Source organism: Lithobates pipiens, unplaced genomic scaffold (genome assembly GCF_037356315.1).
Source record: "Lithobates pipiens isolate NorthernLeopardFrog02 unplaced genomic scaffold, aLitPip1_a1.2 Scaffold_13, whole genome shotgun sequence".
Lineage (NCBI taxonomy): Eukaryota > Metazoa > Chordata > Amphibia > Anura > Ranidae > Lithobates > Lithobates pipiens.
The window spans coordinates 524,337,987-524,356,595 of NW_027507718.1; the positions used below are offsets into that span (position 1 = coordinate 524,337,987).

An 18,609-nucleotide genomic window follows, 5' to 3' on the forward strand; every position below is an offset into this window, starting at 1 on the left:
GTCTGCAGTCTCTTATCATCTCCTGTATCATGTCTGCAGTCTCTGACCATCTCTTGTAATATGTCTGCAGTCTCTGATCATCTCCTGTATCATGTCTGCAGTCTCTGATTATCTCCTTATCATGTCTGCAGTGTCTGACCATCTCCTGTAGTATGTCTGCAGTCTCTGACCATCTGCTGTACCATGTCTGCAGTCTCTGACCATCTCCTGTATCGTGTCTGCAGTCTCTGACATCTCCTGTTGTATGTTTGAAGTCTCTCACTTACAGAATTTCATGTGTGGCCCTATAGTGATGTCAGGGCCACAGTTAAGGCCCCTTTATCAAAAAAGTTTACCACTTACTAAATGCACATCCACATAGGAAAGCCTTTCTACAAATGTAGCAAAAATGTAATCCATTGCGGAACACTCAAAAGGCACACTTCCACTATTGCTGCTCCTCTAAAAATAATTGGAAGGAAGTTTATAATAGTCAACTCCCCCCCCCCCCCTCATATTCCCCGACCACCACCCTCAGCCACAATATATAAGCGGTAATGTGGCGACAGAGGAAGGAAGGGGTGTACAGAGGCAGGAGAGGCGTTGGGCTCCGGACAGGAGCTGGAAGGGAGAGGCTGGGTGGTCCCGGGTCCCAGGTCTCTGCTTTATCAGATATAGAGAACCTTCAGATTCACCACAACACCCAATTACATTCCCTGGATGAGCTGAAATCCTCAAGGAGGGAACAGCAAAGGATTCGAAGGTATGGCGTATTTCTAATAATTGTCCATATTCAGCTATTATCAGACTTCCTATACATGAATGCTCCAACAGTGAGATCTCTGTGCAATAAGCCTTGCTTCCATCCCAAAATGTTGTATGTGTTTCCTGCAAAATCATTTTTGATCTTGGAGGGATGGTGGGAACCCATCATAATGGGCACAGCAGGTGTACAGACCTGTGAACTCAGCACAGGGATGGGTGGGAACCCCTCATAATGGGCACAGCAGGTGTACAGACCCGGGAACTCAGCACAGGGATAGTGGGAACCCCTCATAATGGGCACAGCAGGTGTACAGACCCGGGAACTCAGCACAGGATGGTGGGAGCCCCTATAATGGGCACAGCAGGCGTACAGACCCGGGAATTCAGCACAGGGATGGTGGGAGCCCCTCATAATAGGCACAGCAGGTGTACAGAACCGGGAACTCAGCCCAGGTATGGTGGGAGCCCCTCATAATGGGCACAGCAGGTGTACAGACCTGGGAACTCAGCACAAGGATGGTGGGAACCCGTCATAGTGGTGGAATCCATGGGTCACTTTCTACTTCAGTGCCCTTTTAATATAGAGGTGTACAAGAGGGTGGGGAGGGCTCTGAGTATACCCTTCCTCCCCCATATGAGTTATGCAGAGTGGGTGTATGGGGCTTTCCAGACTTGTCGGGATTAGGTTTGGAAACACTTTTATTTATTTTTTGTTAGTTTAGTAGTCCGTTATTTCACGTGGAGTGCACGGTGTCAGGTATCCTTACTCGGTAAAATGCTCCCTGTGGAAGTGGTGATGTAGAACATTCTGGGTGAGGTTGGGAAGATTCGAGGTCTTGAGAAATACAGGTGTTGGCGGGAGGCCTGGATAAAGGCGTGGAGGAATATCAGGACTCTGTAGCTGCTGCCTGTTGATCTCGGGGTGTGCGGCTTTCTTTGTATTCTTCTTTCACTCCCCTAGATTTTCAGATCCAATATAATTTTTGATAGAAGGCTACATGCATGGTGACGGTGACGTTCCTTAGTCTGGCTCTCCCGTAGGATTATGTTGTGCGCAATTTGGTTTGCACTGTTTATTTTGTTCTTGTTCTTTCTGGTTTGTATAGTCATATTCTATTATTTTGTAAATATGTTTTATTTATCTATTATGGTTTTATTGTATATAAGTTGTTGTTTTTAAGATTTTCAATAAACAAAATTAACCCTTCATAATGGGCACAGCGGGGTGTACAGGCCTGGGAATTCAGCACGGGATGGTGGGAACCCCTCATAATGGGCACAGCGGGTGTACAGACCCAGGAACTCAGTGAAGGGGGTGGTGGGAACCCATCCTAATGGGCACAGCAGGTGTGTAGACCCAGGAACTTAGCACAGGGATGGTGGGAGCCCCTCATAATGGGCACAGTGGGTGTACAGACCCAGGAACTCAGTGAAGGGTGGTGGGAACCCATCCTAATGGGCACAGCAGGTGTGTAGACCCAGGAACTTAGCACAGGGTGGTGGGAACCCCTCTAATGGGCACAGCGGGTGTACAGACCCAGGAACTCAGCACAGGGGTGGTGGGAACCCCTCCTAATGGGCACAGCAGGTGTACAGACCCGGGAACTCAGCACAGGGATGGTGGGAACCCCTCATAAGAGCACATCAGGTGTACAGACCAGGGAACTCAGCACAGGGATGGTGGGAAACCCCTCATAATGAGCACATCAGGTGTACAGACCATGGAACTCAGCACAGGGATGGTGGGAACCCCTTTTAATGGGCACAGAAGTTGCACGGACCTGGGAACTCAGCACAGAGATGGTGGGAACCCCTCATAATGGGCACATCAGAAGCAGGGACATGGGAACTCAATGTAGAGATCTCACCCAAGTTCTTCTTTATTGATAGAAGAGACTTTCCAGGGTCCAAACACAGAAATATAATTTTTGGGTGGACTGACTCTTTATTGTTACTTTTACATTTTCACATTCCATATTTCATATCTCATCTTTCATATACAGATTTGTGGATTCCTGGTAACACTAGCAATGCGGCCAGCATTATTGAAGAAAGGCTGCTGAGATAAAACCAGTCAGCCATATAATGCCTTGTTTTCAATCAGTTGGAGCAGACGTATGCCCTGTACACACGGTCGGACTTTCCGACGGAAAATGTGCGATCGGATCGTGTTGTCGGAAATTCCGATCCTGTGTGGGCTCCATCTGACTTTTTCCGTTTGAATGTCCGACACACAAAGTTTGAGATCTGGATCTAAAATTTTCCGACAACAAATTCGATCATTTAAAATCCGATCGTGTGTAGACAATTCCGACGGGCAAAGTGCCACGCATGCTCAGAATAAATTACCAGACGAAAGCTATTGGCTAATGGCCCGTTTATAGTCCCGTCGTAGGTGTTGTATGTCGCCGCGTTCTGAACGATCGGATTTTCCGACAACTTTGTGCGACCGTGTGTATGCAAGACGAGTTTGGCCCAAAATCCATCTGAAAAAAAGTGGATTTTATCGTTGGAATGTCTGACCCTGTGTATGGGGAATAAAAGGATTGCCATGTGAGAGAGAGAGAGAAATAGTATGGCGGAACCACTGGGCACCTAAGCAGAATGTAGAGGTTTCTACATAACTGAATGGGAGCCAAATGTATAAATGTGTCTTCTTCTTACATGTAGGTTGAGGAGAATCATGTTTAGCCGGTCACGTTTACACGTCTATTCTACATTAAAAAAAACGTTTAGAAGATGGAAAATGACCTATACGGGTGATTCTGGGGTCAGGGATGGGTGACGACGGGCTGAGTCATCTTTCGTCTGCTTGGGTCTCTTTGAAGCTCCAGTGGTAAAACCTTCATGCCGGAGTTCCATTTCTCAGCCCACATCAGCTAGTCTCCCTCCTAAAGTGAGATCCTATTCTAAGATTCTGCGCAGCAAGAAAAGTGAGACACCACGGCCTATGGGTTAGAACTGAGAACTCCAATAGGTTCTTTGACATTCACAGATTTTTATTTTTTTAAAGCTATAAAAAAAAAAAAAAATCTCATTGCAACATCACAGGTTATGGTCTCTCAAATATACTGATTTTCGACCGTCACTTTCTTTGGAGCAACATACACTTCTTCACGCATGCAGATATAGCTTAAAGTGGTTGTAAACCCTTACAAACCACTTTGGCCTACAGGTAAGCCTAGATTAAGGCTTACCTGTAGGTCAAAGCAATATCTCCTAAACCTATACAGTTTAGGAGATATTTACAAATAGACAGCGGCGTGCAGGCGCACTGAGCAGGCCGCAGAACGCGGCGATATGCCGCGCGTGTCGGCTCCCGTGCGCACGTCATCGTGGCTCCGGCGAATCACAGCACCGGAGCACCAAGACCCAGAAGTCACTCCGAGACACATGGCAGTGGTGAAGATGAAGATGGAGCTTTGGGGGCTTCGTTCTCAGGTAAGTTATTCATAATGAGCTAGTATGCTATGCATACTAGCTCATTATGCCTTTGCCTTGCAGGTTGCTTTTTCTTTTTTTTTTTTTTTAAATAGCCTTTACTTCCTCTTTAAATAATGAGAATAATCTCATGTAATAGATCTTTGCAGGTTTGTTTAAAGGATTGTGTTTTTAGGCATTTGTGTGCAGTGTTCACCTTAAACCAGGAATCTCAAACTGGCGGCCCTCCAGCTGTTGCAAAACTACAAGTCCCATGAGGCATTGCAAGGCTGACAGTTACAAGCATGACTCCCACAGGCAAAAGCATGATGGGACTTGTAGTTTTTGCGGCAGCTGGAGGGCCAAAAGTTTGAGACCCCTGCCTTAAACCAATGAAACACCAATACAAAGGCACCTGGAGTGATGGCTTTGTCTGGTGGATGGAGAACCAAGGAGTCCTTAGGCTGAGACTTTTCCACCAGGGGACTGTACCTTCTGAAACCAATCCTGATTAGGGTTGCCACCTGTCCAGGATTCACCCCAACAGTCCGGGTTTTGAATCATGTGTCCGGGTTTCAGTCTGCCTGAAACCCGGACACATTATTCAGACTGGGCTGAGGCTACCCAAATAACCAAGATAATCAGACACAAATTTAATGTCCGGAGGCAGGTTCGGCATCACTGGGGGGTGGGATGATGATGTCAGCAGGAGCAGTTTGGTTACAACCACTGTTCGCTGCAAAGTTACTACTCTTCTTGGGGCACCCAAAGGTGTCCCAGGTCTTTTATAATCCTACAGTGTATACCACAGAAAAAATTAATTGGCCCTGTGCCACTAAAGTGTTTGGGTTTGGCTTGAAAAAAAGGTGGCAACCCTACTCCTGATACAGAGGTGTTGCTAGGAGGTAAGGTCCTTTAGAAGGAGAGAGGGACCAGGAGGTAAGGTGCCATGAGACAGGAGTGGTGTCAGGAGATAGGATCCCCCTGAGGTCCCTCTCAAGCAGAGAGTGATCCTCAGGGAGACCATATCTCCTGGCACCACTCCTGTGTCGGAAGGTACAGTTGCCTTAGGAGACAGTAGTGCCCGGAGGTATGGTGCCATTAAACACAGGACTGTTCCCGGGAGGTACCATCCTCTTGAGAAACAGTGGTGCCTGATGGTACAGTAACATGGGCCAGGAGTGGTTCCAGGAGGTATGATCCCATTGAGATCCACCTCAGACCGATACTTCCCCACAAGGGGACTGTACCTCTTGGCACCACTCATGAAAGAGGTGTTACTGGGTGGTAAGGTCCTTTAGAAGGACAGTGATACCAGGAGATATGGTGCAACCAGGCAGTATAGGTGCCAGGAGATATGGCCCCCTTGAGGTCCCCCTCAAGCATAGACTGTTCCTCAAGAGGATTATACCTCCTGGCACCACTCCTGATACATCCTTTGGATCTTTATGTGCCAGACAAACCCATCACTCCAATGTTTGTGTTCCCCTAGTGTAAAGTGGATAATGCACACAAATAAACTACCCCCTCTGAGTGGTGCCAAGAGGTACAGTGTCAAGAAAAAGGAGTGGTGCCAGGAGGAATGATCCTCTTGAGGGACAGTGTTGCCAGAAGGTACGGCGCCCTGGGGCAAGAGTGGTTCCAAAAGGTATAGTCCCCTTGAAGTCTCTCTAAGGTTGAGGCTGTTGCTCAAGGGAACTGTACCTACTGGTACCATTCATGATGTAGGAGTGGTGTCAGGAGATGCAGGGAGGGACAGTTGTACCAGGAGGTAGGGATCCGTGGGACATGCAAAAAAAAATCTAATTTCCTAATAAATTTAAGCCAATATGCATTCTGCTACATATTTTTGGTAAAAAAAACAAAACAAAAAAAACCTCAATAAGCGTATATTGATTGGTTTGTGCAACAGTTATAGCGTCTACAAACTATGGCATATACACTGGAATTTGTATTTATTTATTTTGTATATACTAATAATGGTGGCAATCAGTGACGTATAGCGGGACTGCAATATTGCGGCAGACAATCTGGTACTAACTGACACTTTTGACACTTTGTGTGAACCAGTGACACTAATACAGTGATCAATGCTAAAAAAAAAAAAAAACACTTTAACTGTGCTAATGACACTGGCTGGAAAGGGATTAAACATCCAGGGTGATCAAAGGGTTAACCAGCGTGCCTAACCAGTGTTTATGTGTATACTGTGTACTGCTTTTACTAAGGGATGTACTGGATTGTATCCCCTGCTTTGCAGGGAAACAAAAGCCAACATATACCTGCTGCCAGGACAGAGCTCTGTCTTGTTTACAGCGGGTGCCGGTGGTCATCCATTGTCCGCCACCAGCTAATCAGCTTGTGCTGTGGCTAATCACAGCACAAGAGGTGTGTGCCCCCTACCCAGAAGTACCGGATCACCCAATCCTCAAACATACACACACATATATATAATTATAAAAAATATATATATATTTTAGCAGAGACCTTAGAGAATAAAATGGCGGTCGTTGCAATATTTTATGTCACACTGTATTTGCGCAGCGGTCTTTCAAATGCAATTCTTCTTTTTAAAAACAAAAAACACTTTAATGAATAAAAAAAAAAATAGTAAAGTTAGCTGAATTTGTTTTTATAATGTTAAAAGATGATGTTATGCCGAGTAAATAAATACCTAACATGTCACGCTTTAAAATTGCAATCGCTCATGGAATGGCAACAAACGACGGTACTTAAAAATCTCCACAGGCGATCCTCTAAAACATTCTTTATGGGTTACCTGTCTAGAGTTTCAGAGGAGGTCTAGTGCTAGAATTATTGCTGGTGAGCCTTGTTTCCCAGAAGGTGTGCGATTTGAACACTGTTTACATATGCGGACGTAACTCACATATTCGTTCGCTTCTGTGCGCAAGCACGGAGGGACGGGGGTGCTTTACTTTTTTTTATTATTATTTATGTTACTTTTTATCTTTTTTATTTTTACACTGTCCCTTTAATTTTATTGTTTTACTTTTATTCCTATTACAAGGAATGTAAACATAGAAATAAGCATTACAGGTCCTCTTTATTGAGAGATCTGGGGTCAAAAAGACCCCAGATCTCACATTCACCTTTAAAAGCCAAAAAAATTAAAAATCAGGGCTGACTAGTGCAAATATGTAGTAAATTGTTTAAAAATATATATATATATATATATATATATATATATATATATATGTGTGTGTGTGTGTGTGTGTGTATATGTATGTATGTATATATATATATATATATATATATATATATATATATGTGTGTGTGTATATATATATATATATATATATATATATATATATATATATATATATATATATATATATATATATAATTTTTAAAACAATTTTAACATATTTTTTTCTTTTTTTTTACAATTTTGTCACCAGAGTAGTATTATAGTGACAGCATACTGCTCTGAGAAAGTGATCAGGATTTTTTTTATTTTTATTTTTACACTATGGTTGCTTGCGATGATCCCTGTATAAGCAATCATTTTGACTTTGTGAAAGGCATCCATTCATGTGCCATTGTGTAATATTGTGATTGGCCACAGCTATCACATAGTACCATGCGATCACTGTGATTAATAACAAACATCACAATAGTACACAGTAAGTGACTATGAATGAAAGCCATTGGGGGTTATTTACTAAAGCTGGAGAGGGCAAAATCTGGTGCATCTGTACCCTGAAACCAATCAGCTTTCAGGTTTTATTGTCAAAGCTTAGTTGAATAAGCTAAAATTAGAAGCTGATTGGCTACCATGCACAGCTGCACCAGAATCTGAGCGCACCAGCTTTAATAAATCTCCCCCTTTATGTACAATTGATATTGTTCACAGCGATCACATGGTACCCGGGCTGGGTCGGTACAATGATCTGTGTTCTGCTACTTCTGGTGGTTGCAAAGGCATACATTCATGTGCCATTGTGTAATATTGTGATTGGCCACAGCTATCACATAGTACAGGTTCCTTGTAATTGGCCCTGTGCCATGCGATCACTGTGATTAATAACAAAAATCACAATTCATAGTTTCATAGTTAGTAAGGTTGAATAAAGACACCAGTCCATCCAGTTCAACCTGAGTGAGTGTCTACAATTGTCCCTATCCCTGTACATTGCACACTCACATTGGTCCCTACCCTCAATGAGCCCACAATCCAAGGTCCCCATTAATATACTAGGGCCAATTTTGGACAGAAGACAATTAACCTACCTGCATGTCTTTGGATTGTGGGAGGAAACTGGAGTACCCGGAGGGAGGAAACCCACGCAGGCACAGAGAGAACATGCAAACTCCAGGCAGGTAGTGTCGTGGTTGGGATTCGAACCAGTGACCAGCTGCATCAAATTCTGAGTGCACCGCCAGCAAGTCACAGATTGTGCCACTGTGCAGCAACGCCGAGTTGCCAGGGAAGGGCATTTGTGCAGGGAATTATCTTGAACCCTTAAAGCCTAACTGTAGGTTTCTTTTCACTTTATGAAGCTCATTTGGGCCAAGCTGGCCCAAACAAACTGTGATGTATACAGCTTTGTTCCGGCAGTGACATGGGGACTTCCCGCCCCGTTCCCAAAAAACAAAATCAGTTTGGGCTGAACGATGCTCAGGAAAGAATACAAGGCTTCTTCTAGTGCCACGTACACACGACCGGACTTTTAGACGGACTAGGTCTGACGGTCTTCCCGACGGACTTTCGGCAGAGGTCTGACGGACTTTCTGAACAAAACGGACTTGGCCACACATGACCAGACTAAGTCCGTTTGTTTTGATCGTGATGACGTAAGACAGGACTAAATAAGGAAGTTCAATAGCCAGTAGCCAATAGCTGCCCTTGCGTCGTATTGGGTCCGTCGGACCAGCACACAGACAAACGGTTTTCCCGATTTTTAGTCCGTCGAACAGATTTAAACCATGTTGTATTTCTAGGTCCGTCTGACTTTTGGGGGAAAATAAAATCCGCTGGAGCCCACACACAATCGAATTGTCTGCCGGACCAAGTCTGCCGGAAAGTCCGATCGTGTGTACGCGGCATAGATGGTAGAAATTGTGTTGCCTCTCCACCTCCAAAATCCAAAACGGAATGAGTGCCCAGAAAACAAATTTGTCTGAACAAAATGTAATTTGTGTATGGTCAGGATGATCAGAAGCTCTAAAGCCAATAAACATATCTAGGGGAGACGCAAAGGAGATCTGTAACATAGCGTGATCCTTTGTGCCTTCAGGAATGGACAACCTCCAAAGTGGGGCCACCTTGCCACCCTTGGGCCACCCATAGCGGCCACTTGGTTTGCAATGGGTATAGTTACATCACTGTACTGAAAATAAGATACACCTAAAATCTATCTGTTCAGCAACCTAATTAAAGAAGTATTATACCCAAAAGCAATCATTTACTATATTGCAACTTTCCACTTCTGAGATGGGATGGCCTTTTTGAGTATCCTCTATTGACAATGTATTATGCCAGAAGAAGTATATGTATTATAATCGTTGAGTAAACTGCAGACTTTAATGAGTATTTTAATTATTATGATTAAATTATTGTGTAATGATTATTATTTAATGATTAAATATATATTATTAATGATTAATAATGCTATTATTTAATAGTTAAATTGATTATAATTAATCTTTAATGACACTTGAAACAATCTTTACTGTCTTGTGTTTTTAGAACATGACGGCAATCCTGGACAACCGAATGCAAACGCTGAAAATAGGTGAGTGAAAATCTTACGTTAATAATAATAATAATAATAATAATAATAATAATAATAATAATACCAGTATTCCTGGTGATTATTGAGAGGAGGTTGCCAAGCAGAATCCAAATGGTGCCAATATTTCAATAACCACTCGTTAATTTACCTCATTCGTTATTGGGTGATCCAAGTGAACATGGGCAGACTTGCCTTACCCACTGATACCTCTCCAAGCTTCCCTGCCACTTCAGCCATCAAAAATACCTGGTGGTTCCATGTTTGGGGGAACATGTGGCCTCCTTCCACGTGAAGGTGCTCAGGTCGAGCAGCGAATTGCTAAGCCTGAGCGCTGTCACGCGGCTGAAAGAGAGATCTCACCGCCTCCCCTGAGAGTTCGACACTGGCAGACACTGGAGACTTTAGTGGTGGCTGCAATGGAGGAAGAAGCAATGGGGTGCAGAACCCCCCTAGCAGTGGTTGATAAGCCAGTTCTGCCACTAGGGGACCTACATGAATAGTGTCATCAGCTGGTGGGGGGGGGGGTTGTTGGAAACCTTCCCTGAGCTCTGGCTTGTACTGCATTGCCTGAAGATCTTTGGCAAGGGCACTCACAAATCAAAAGAGCTGTTGGGGGGGCTTCAGCATAGTGGTTCCAGGCCTGGTACCTCTGGTGCCATGCCACCAACCTGGTCAAATGCACCAGAAATACAGGTTTTCACAGCATGTGGTCCAGGCAGGACACCCTTTACCACTGCCAGGTGGGCCAACAGTTGTTCTTTCAATCACTACCAGTTCCCTGTCCGAGCCTATGTCCACATTTACTTCTTGTTCAACAGGTACAGGCCACTGAAATTACAAGGCTCAGTCTGTGCCTTGCTGGAACTTTTCTTTACTCCATACCAGTGAAAAACAGCATGGCATTTAGCAGTTCAAAGTAACTTACTCTTCAACAGTCCATTACTTCCATCTTCCACTTCCAAGATTCCATCAGACATGATTAGTTCTGTACAGCAATTTGCTCGCTCCAAGGTTCTCCTTCTTACAGAGTGCTTCAGCTTTCTGGGAAACCCACTAAGGGGGGAAAGACCATGACTTTCCCCCAAAGGAGAAAGCCCATGCAAGGTAGTCTACATAATTGAAGATGTAAGCCCTGGAACTCCAACAAGAGCCTAGACACTATCTATCCTCAGTTCTTGCTTCCTGCACTACAATCAACTAGAGGGGAAAAACTAATTGGCCCCCCCAGGCCCAACATGGACACCAAAGGGGGTCCTACAGGAGAATGCATGAGTATCAATAAGTTGGGGCACCCTTTGCATAGATGCACAGAGACCTTGTCTTGATAGCAGCACCAGAAGGATGTTCTGGCACTAGTTTCAGCCGGGGTGGGAGGGGGGTTGGAAACCTTCACTGTGCTATGGCTTGCATTGCACTGCCTGAGGATCTCTAGTGAGGGCACCACATAAGTACTTTTAAACAGAGTTGTTGGGGGCCTCAGCATAGTGGTTCCAGGCTGGGTCCATCTGAGGCGATGCCACCAACTTGGTCAAATGTAATAGGTTCACAGGTTTTCCTGGGGCAAAGTCCAGGCAGGAGACCCATCGCCACTGCTGGGTGGGCCAACACTTCTTCTTCCAAACACTACCATTACCAAAAGGGAAAGTCCAAGGTAATCGAAGATGCAGGCCTTGGAACTCCCACAAGAATCTAGAGACTAGTTCTTGCTTCCTGCATTACAACTGACTATAGTCCCCAGGGCTTCACCCCACTACTCTTTCATATTGACAACTAATGCCACGTACACCGAGTGGATTTTTAGTCGGAAAAATCTTGGATGGTTTCTAAGGCGGAATTCCTCTCAAGCTTGGCTTGCATACACACGGTCACACAAAAGTTTGCTGAACTTTCAACCGTCAAGAACGCAGTGACATACAACACTACGACGAGCCGAGAAAATTAAGTTCAATGCTTCTGAGCATGTGTCGAATTGTTTCCGAGCATGCGTAGGAATTTTGCGCGTTGGAATTGGTACAGACGATCGGAATTTCCGATTGGAACTTTTTCCAACCGAAAAATTGAGAACCTGCTCTCTATCTTTTGCTGGCTGGAATTCCGCTTGCAAAAGTCCAATGGAGCGTACACACGGTCCAAAAGCTCTCTTCGGACTTTTGCTGGCGGAGTTTCCGAGCGTGTGTACGCGGAATTAGGTGAAGAACCTTACAGAGGAAAAATGAAATGGCACCCCAGAACCGACATGGGCATCTGCAGGGGAATGCATGAGTATCAATGAGTTACGGGGCCCTTTTGGATAGATACTGTCATTTGACGGCAGAGCCAGAAGGGTGTTCTATTGTTATCCCAATTTTCCATCAAAAACCTGATGCCTGACGGAACCTTCTCTGGATATTTTCTGGTGCAGCAGGGGATCGGACAGTGAAGCAGCCCAGGAAAGAAAGTAAAGACTCTTTCCATTAAGCCCTTGTACACACGGTCGGAGATTCCAACAACCAGAACCGTCGGATTTTGTCCGTCGGATTTTGTCCGATGGATCTTGTCCGAAACTGTTGCATACACACGGTCGGACAAAGTTGTCGGAAAATCCGATCTTTCAGAACGTGATGACGTTATTGCGTTACAACGGGACTACCATCAGGCTAGTAGCCAATAGCTTTGATGTAGGAATTTGATCTGAGCATGCGTGGCACTTTGTCCGATCGGAATTCTCTACACATGATCGGAGTATGTCCGATCGGAGCATTTTGTCGGAAAATATTTCCGGCAAGTTGGAAAATTTGGTCTGACGGATATTCAGACGGAAACAGTCCAATGCAGACCACACACAGTCGGATTATCTGACAAAACGCTCCGATCGGACACATTCCGTTGGAATCTCTGATCGTGTGTACAAGGGCTTAGAGTGATCCAGTTACTTTGTCTAGTCCATTCAAAGTACAGGTCCTCTTTATTCCTGCAATGGCTGCAGTTTTTCAGCGCCATCAGGGCGTGCCATGCAATGTCCCCCGTCTTCCTATGTTAGAGGAAGTGTGTGAACAATTCTGTTGTCCTGTGCAGCCTTATTGTGTATAACAAAATGAAAGATCCATCTTGCACCGGTGACTTTTATAAAGACAGATGTTAGCTGTCAGGCAGCACTTCCTACCCTGCCAGTCCTTATTGGATGGGGGGGGAATGAGGAGAGCTGGGTGGGGGGCCGAGAAGCAATGGGTGGGGGGGCTGTGTTTACTTTGGAGGCTAAATAAAAAAAAGCTGGAGGGGGGGGGGGGGGGGGGATGCAGGGAGTTCAGATAACAGCCAGGGTAAGAGGAAACCTACACAAAGATATTTCCTCCCCATTCTACTTTCTCAGAGGATGTTTAGAATGGAACCAAAAAATCCTGGAAACGCCCAGTATGCAGAGTTATTGAAGGTTCTGCGTGAAAGCCTTGTAGGCTCCATCAAATCCTGCCTCACCTAAATACCAAAGCCGAGTGTGAGATGGCATAGAAATAAATTCCCCAAATTCTCCAAATAGTCTAAATTATGTTCTATGTAATAATCATCTCACTGAAGAGGGAGATAGCTGAAAATTGCAGTTTATTTCCCTGTCTTTTTACATGACCTTGCACACGTTACAAGTCAACCCTTGCTCTGCCCAACTTAAGTTTTGGCACTTTAATGCCCTGTAAACATGACCGGTTTTCCCGTTGGAATAAACTCTTATGCCGCGTATACACGACCGGACTTTTCAACATCAAAAGTCTGACGGAATGATTCCGGAAGACTATTCAATCGTGTGTGGGCTGCAGCGGACTTTTGATTCGCAAAAGTCTGACAGACTTTAGAGATGGAACATGTTTCAAATTTTTCCCGAAAGAACTCCGCCGGACCCAGTTCCTACCGAGAAATCCGCTCGTGTGTATGCTAGTACGACGGACAAAAAACAATGCCAGGGCAGCTATTGGCTACTGGCTATGAACTTCCTTATTCTAGTCCAGTCGTACGTCATCACGTTCAAATCCGTCGGACTTTGGTGTGATTGTGTGTGGCCAAGTCCGTTCATTCGTAAAGTCCGTCAGAACTCTGTCAGAACTCTGTCGAAAGTCTGTTGGACATAAGTCTGGTCGTGTGTACGCGGCATAAAGGTTTTTCTGACGGAATTCGGCTCAAGCTGACTTGCATACACACAGTCACACCAAATTCCGATGGTGAAGAAAGCGGTGACGTACGACGCCACTATAAAAAGGAAGTTCAATAGCCACTGCGTCGGAACAGCATACAGACAAGCATTTTTCCCACTAGAATTTTTTTCCAGTGAAAAAATTTAGAACATGTTCTCTATCTAAGTCCGTCTGAATTTTCGATGGGAAAAGTCTGATGGGGCATACACATGGTCGGAATATACGGTGAAAAGCTACAATCGTAATGTCCGACCGTGTGTACACGGCACAAGAGTCAGTCCACTCATTCTAGCTCTTAGAACTCTATTGGTGAGTTCCCAGATTTGTACACCAGCTGCACACCTTATGAGGGGTTCCCACCATCCCTGAGCTGAGTTCCCAGGTCTGTACACCTGCTATACCCATTATGGGGGGTCCCCACCATCCTTGTGCTTATTTTCTGGGTCTATAGACCTGTGTACCTGCACTGAGTTCCCAGGTCTGTGCACCTGCTGTGACCATTATAAGGGGTTCCCACCATCCCTGTGCTGATTTCTCAGGTCTGCATATCTGTTTTGCCCATTGTTAGAGGTTGCCACCATACCTCCACTATATTCCTGGGTCTGTATACCTGCTGTGCCCATTATGAGGGGATCCCACCATCCTTGTGCTTAGTGTCTTGGTCTCTACATCTCCTGTGCTCATTATGAGGGGTTCCCGCCACCCTTCCGCTCAATTCCCTGGTTTCAAACTTACTGTGCCCATTATGAGGGGTTCCCGCCACCCTTGCGCTCAACTCCCTGGTTTCACTTTTGCTGTGCCCATTATGAGGGTTCTCCACCATTCCTGTGTTAACTTCTAGGATCTGTACATCTGTTGTGCCCATTATGAGGGGTTCCCACCATCTTTGTGCTAAGTTTTGATCTGATCCAAAGGTCTGATACAATGCGGGAACCCACAAAGGAATCAAGGTGTGGGAACCACCACGATCCCTTTGCGAGCTCACACATCGCATCCAAATCGCAGGCAGTTCACACTGACATCTGCGAACCACTGCAGGTGTCAATATAAAGTTAAAGCGGAGGTCCACCCTAAAATGGACCTTCCGCTCATCGGATTCCTCCCCCCCTCCAGCGCCACAATTGGCACCTTTCAGGGGGGAGGGGGGTGTAGTTACCTGGATAATCCAGGTAACTGCACCCACTTCCGGGCTAGCTCTCTGCGGAAAGGGGCGTACATTACGCCCCTTTCCGCAAGTGCCCACCCCCTTCCGCAAGTGCCCCGCTGCCTGCTGGGAAACACACAGATCCCAGAGGCAGCGGGGACCGTCCTCATTGCGCAGCGTGGCTCGCGCATGCGCAGTAGGGAACCGGGAAATGAAGCCGAAAGGCTCCATTTCCTGATTCCCATACCCAAGATGGCGGCGGCAGCACTCGAGTGTCGATCTAGAGATCGGCTTCGGGTGCCGACATCGAGGGCGCGCTGGACAGGTAAGTGTCACTATTTTAAAAGTCAGCAGCTGCAGTATTTGTAGCTGCTGACTTTTAAAAAAAAAAAAAAAAAACGCGGAGTCCCGGCGGACTCCCGCTTTAATGACGCCCTCCAAATTGGTTCGCAGAACGCAGTGTGAACTGTGGTATCGGATCGCATGGGTCTGAACACCCATGCAACCTGATTCCAGTGTGGACCAACAAAAAAAAGGGTCCTGCGCCATTTCGGTGAAAATGTGATGCGATTTCAGGAATACAAACTGTATGGCTGAATTTGCATCGCATAGACATAGTATGGGATGTGCACAGCAATGCGGTGCGAATCACATTCAATGTCTGGCATCGCATAAGTGTGAACCCAGCCTTAAAGCAGACCTTCAGTCATTTTTTCAATGTTCCATCTATTAAATCCTCTGCCCTTGTTGTTTTAACTTTGGATAGTAATTTTTTTTTTCTGCCAGTAAATACCTTATACAGCCCACTTCCTGTTTCTTGTCTGGTCGTTAGCCTCGGCTTATGGCATCATGCACGGTTCTCTCTCTCCTTCTTGTGAGAGTTTACCAGGAGGGGGGGGGGAGTCATAAGAGGACCAATGAGAGCTGCAGAGCTGGAGGTGTACCTTTTGTGTGTCTGTGTAAATCCAAGTGAACAGGCAGCAGCTTCAGCTGCCCACATTTAAAATGGTTGCAGCCAGACTTAATGGAGGGAGATTTCTGCAGCATATTTGGCAAGTACAGAATTGCAGTATATACAGTTGTGCTCATAAGTTTACATACCCTGGCAGAATTTATTATTTCTTGGCCATTTTTCAGAGAATATGAATGATAACACAAAAACATTTCTTTCACTCATGGTTAGTGTTTGGCTGAAGCCATTTATTATCAGTCAATTGTGTTTACTCTTTTTAAATCATAATGATAACAGAAACTACCCAAATGACCCTGATCAAAAGTTTACATACCCTGGTGATTTTGGCCTGATAACATGCACACAAGTTGACACAAAGGGGTTTGAATGGCTATTAAAGGTAACCATCCTCACCTGTGATCTGTTTGCTTGTAATTAGTGTGTGTATAAAAGGTCAATGAGTTCTGGACTCCTGACAGACCCTTGCATCTTTCATCCAGTGCTGCACTGACGTTTCTGGATTCTGAACCATGGGGAAAGCAAAAGAATTGTCAAAGGATCTGTGGGAAAAGGTAGTTAAACTGTATAAAACAGGAAGGGGATATAAAAAGATATCCAAGGAATTGAGAATGCCAATCAGCAGTGTTCAAACTCTAATCAAAAAGTGGAAAATGAGGGGTTCTGTTGAAACCAAACCACGGTCAGGTAGACCAACTAAAATTTCAGCCACAACTGCCAGGAAAAATCTTCAGGATGCAAAGAAAAACCCACAAATAACTTCAGGTGAAATACAGGACTCTCTGAAAACATGCGGTGTGGCTGTTTCAAGATGCACAATAAGGAGGCACTTGAAGAAAGATGGGCTACATGGTCGAGTCGCCAGAAGAAAAACATTACTATGCAAATCCCACAAAGTATCCCCCTTACAATACACCAAATAGCACAGAGACAAGCTACAAACCTTCTGGCAAAAAGTCATTTGGAGTGATGAGACCACAACTGAGCTTTTTGGCCACAACCATAAACACTACATTTGGAGAGGATTCAACAAGGCCTATGATGAAAGGTCCACCATTCCTACTGTGAAACACGGAGGTGGATCGCTGATGTATCAGCCGGGAAGCTGTGCATGGGATGTACTTGGACATTCCAACATGACAATGACCCAAAACACAAGGCCAAGTTGACCTGTCATTGGCTACAGCAGAATAAAGTGAAGGTTCTGGAGTGGCCATCTCAGTCTCCTGACCTTGATATCATTGAGCCACTATGGGGAGATCTCACATATGCAGTTCATGCAAGACAGCCCAGGAATTTACAGGAACTGGAGGCTTTTTGCCAAGAGGAATGGGCAGCTTTACCATCTGAGAAGATAACAAATACCACAAAAGACTTCAAGCTGTCATTGATGTTAAAGGGGGCAATACACGGTATTAAGAACTGGGGTATGTAAACTTTTGATCAGGGTAATCTGGGTAGCTTCTGTTGTCATTATGATTTAAAAAGAATGAACACAGTTGATTGATATTTAATGGCTTCAGTCTAACACCAACCATGAGTGAAGTAAAAGTTTTTGTTATTATTCATATTCTCTGAAAAACGGCCAAGAAATCATAAATTCTGCCCGGTTATGTAAACTGTATAAAATAATATGGGAAGTGGTTGTAGGGAATCTTCAGAATGGCAAAGATGTTTTTATTACCGATTATGTGAGCAGACATCAGTTCCTCTTTAGCCCCCTTTCACACTTATACAACTTGTCCCACGATTTTGGACTGCAAAATCGCATGACAAGTCATTCTCCATGATTTTGAATGACAACCATTCATATTGGCACAACTTTAAGTCGTGCCAACTTCAAAGTAGTTCCTGCACTACTTTTTTTCTGAAGTCTGATCAAAGTCGGATTCCGTATTAACTGATCTGACTTTGGCAAGCAACTGCGTAAATGGGAACTCCACGCCAATTTTTTTTAAGAAAAAAAAACAGCATGGGTTCCCCCTTCATGAGCATACCGGGCCCTTCGGTCTGGTGTGGATTTTAAGGGGAACCCCCACGCCAAAAAAACGGCGTGGGGTCCCCCCCAAAATCCATACCAGACCCTTATCCGAGCACCAGCCTGGTCGGTCAGGAAAGGGGGTGGGGATGAGCGAGCACACTCCCCCTCCTGAGCCATACCAGGCCGCATGCCTTCAACAGGGGCCCTGCCCTCCCACCCCATAGCACCTTGCCCCCATGTTGATGAGGACAAGGGCCCCTTCCCGACAACCCTGGCCGTTGGTTGTCGGGGTCTGCGGGCGGGGGGCTTTGTGGAATGTGGGAGCCCCCTTTAATAAGGAGGCCCCCAGATCCCGGCTCTCCACCCTATGTGAATGAGTATGGGGTACATCGTACCCCTACCCTTTCACCTGGGGGAAAAAGTGTCAATAAAAA

At 45.2% G+C, this 18,609-nt stretch overlaps 1 protein-coding gene across 1 annotated transcript in view; it reads left to right on the forward strand.

The window, feature by feature from the left end:
- The first annotated feature begins 596 nt into the window (after nt 1-596).
- Nucleotides 597-18,609, forward strand: part of HSPA12B (heat shock protein family A (Hsp70) member 12B) — an 81,844-nt gene continuing 63,831 nt past the window's right edge. Inside the window, exons 1-2 of the mRNA XM_077478111.1 lie at nt 597-742; nt 9,875-9,920. Coding sequence (XP_077334237.1) covers nt 9,878-9,920 — 43 coding nt within the window. The 5' untranslated portion in view covers nt 597-742; nt 9,875-9,877. The remainder of the gene's footprint in view (nt 743-9,874; nt 9,921-18,609) is intronic.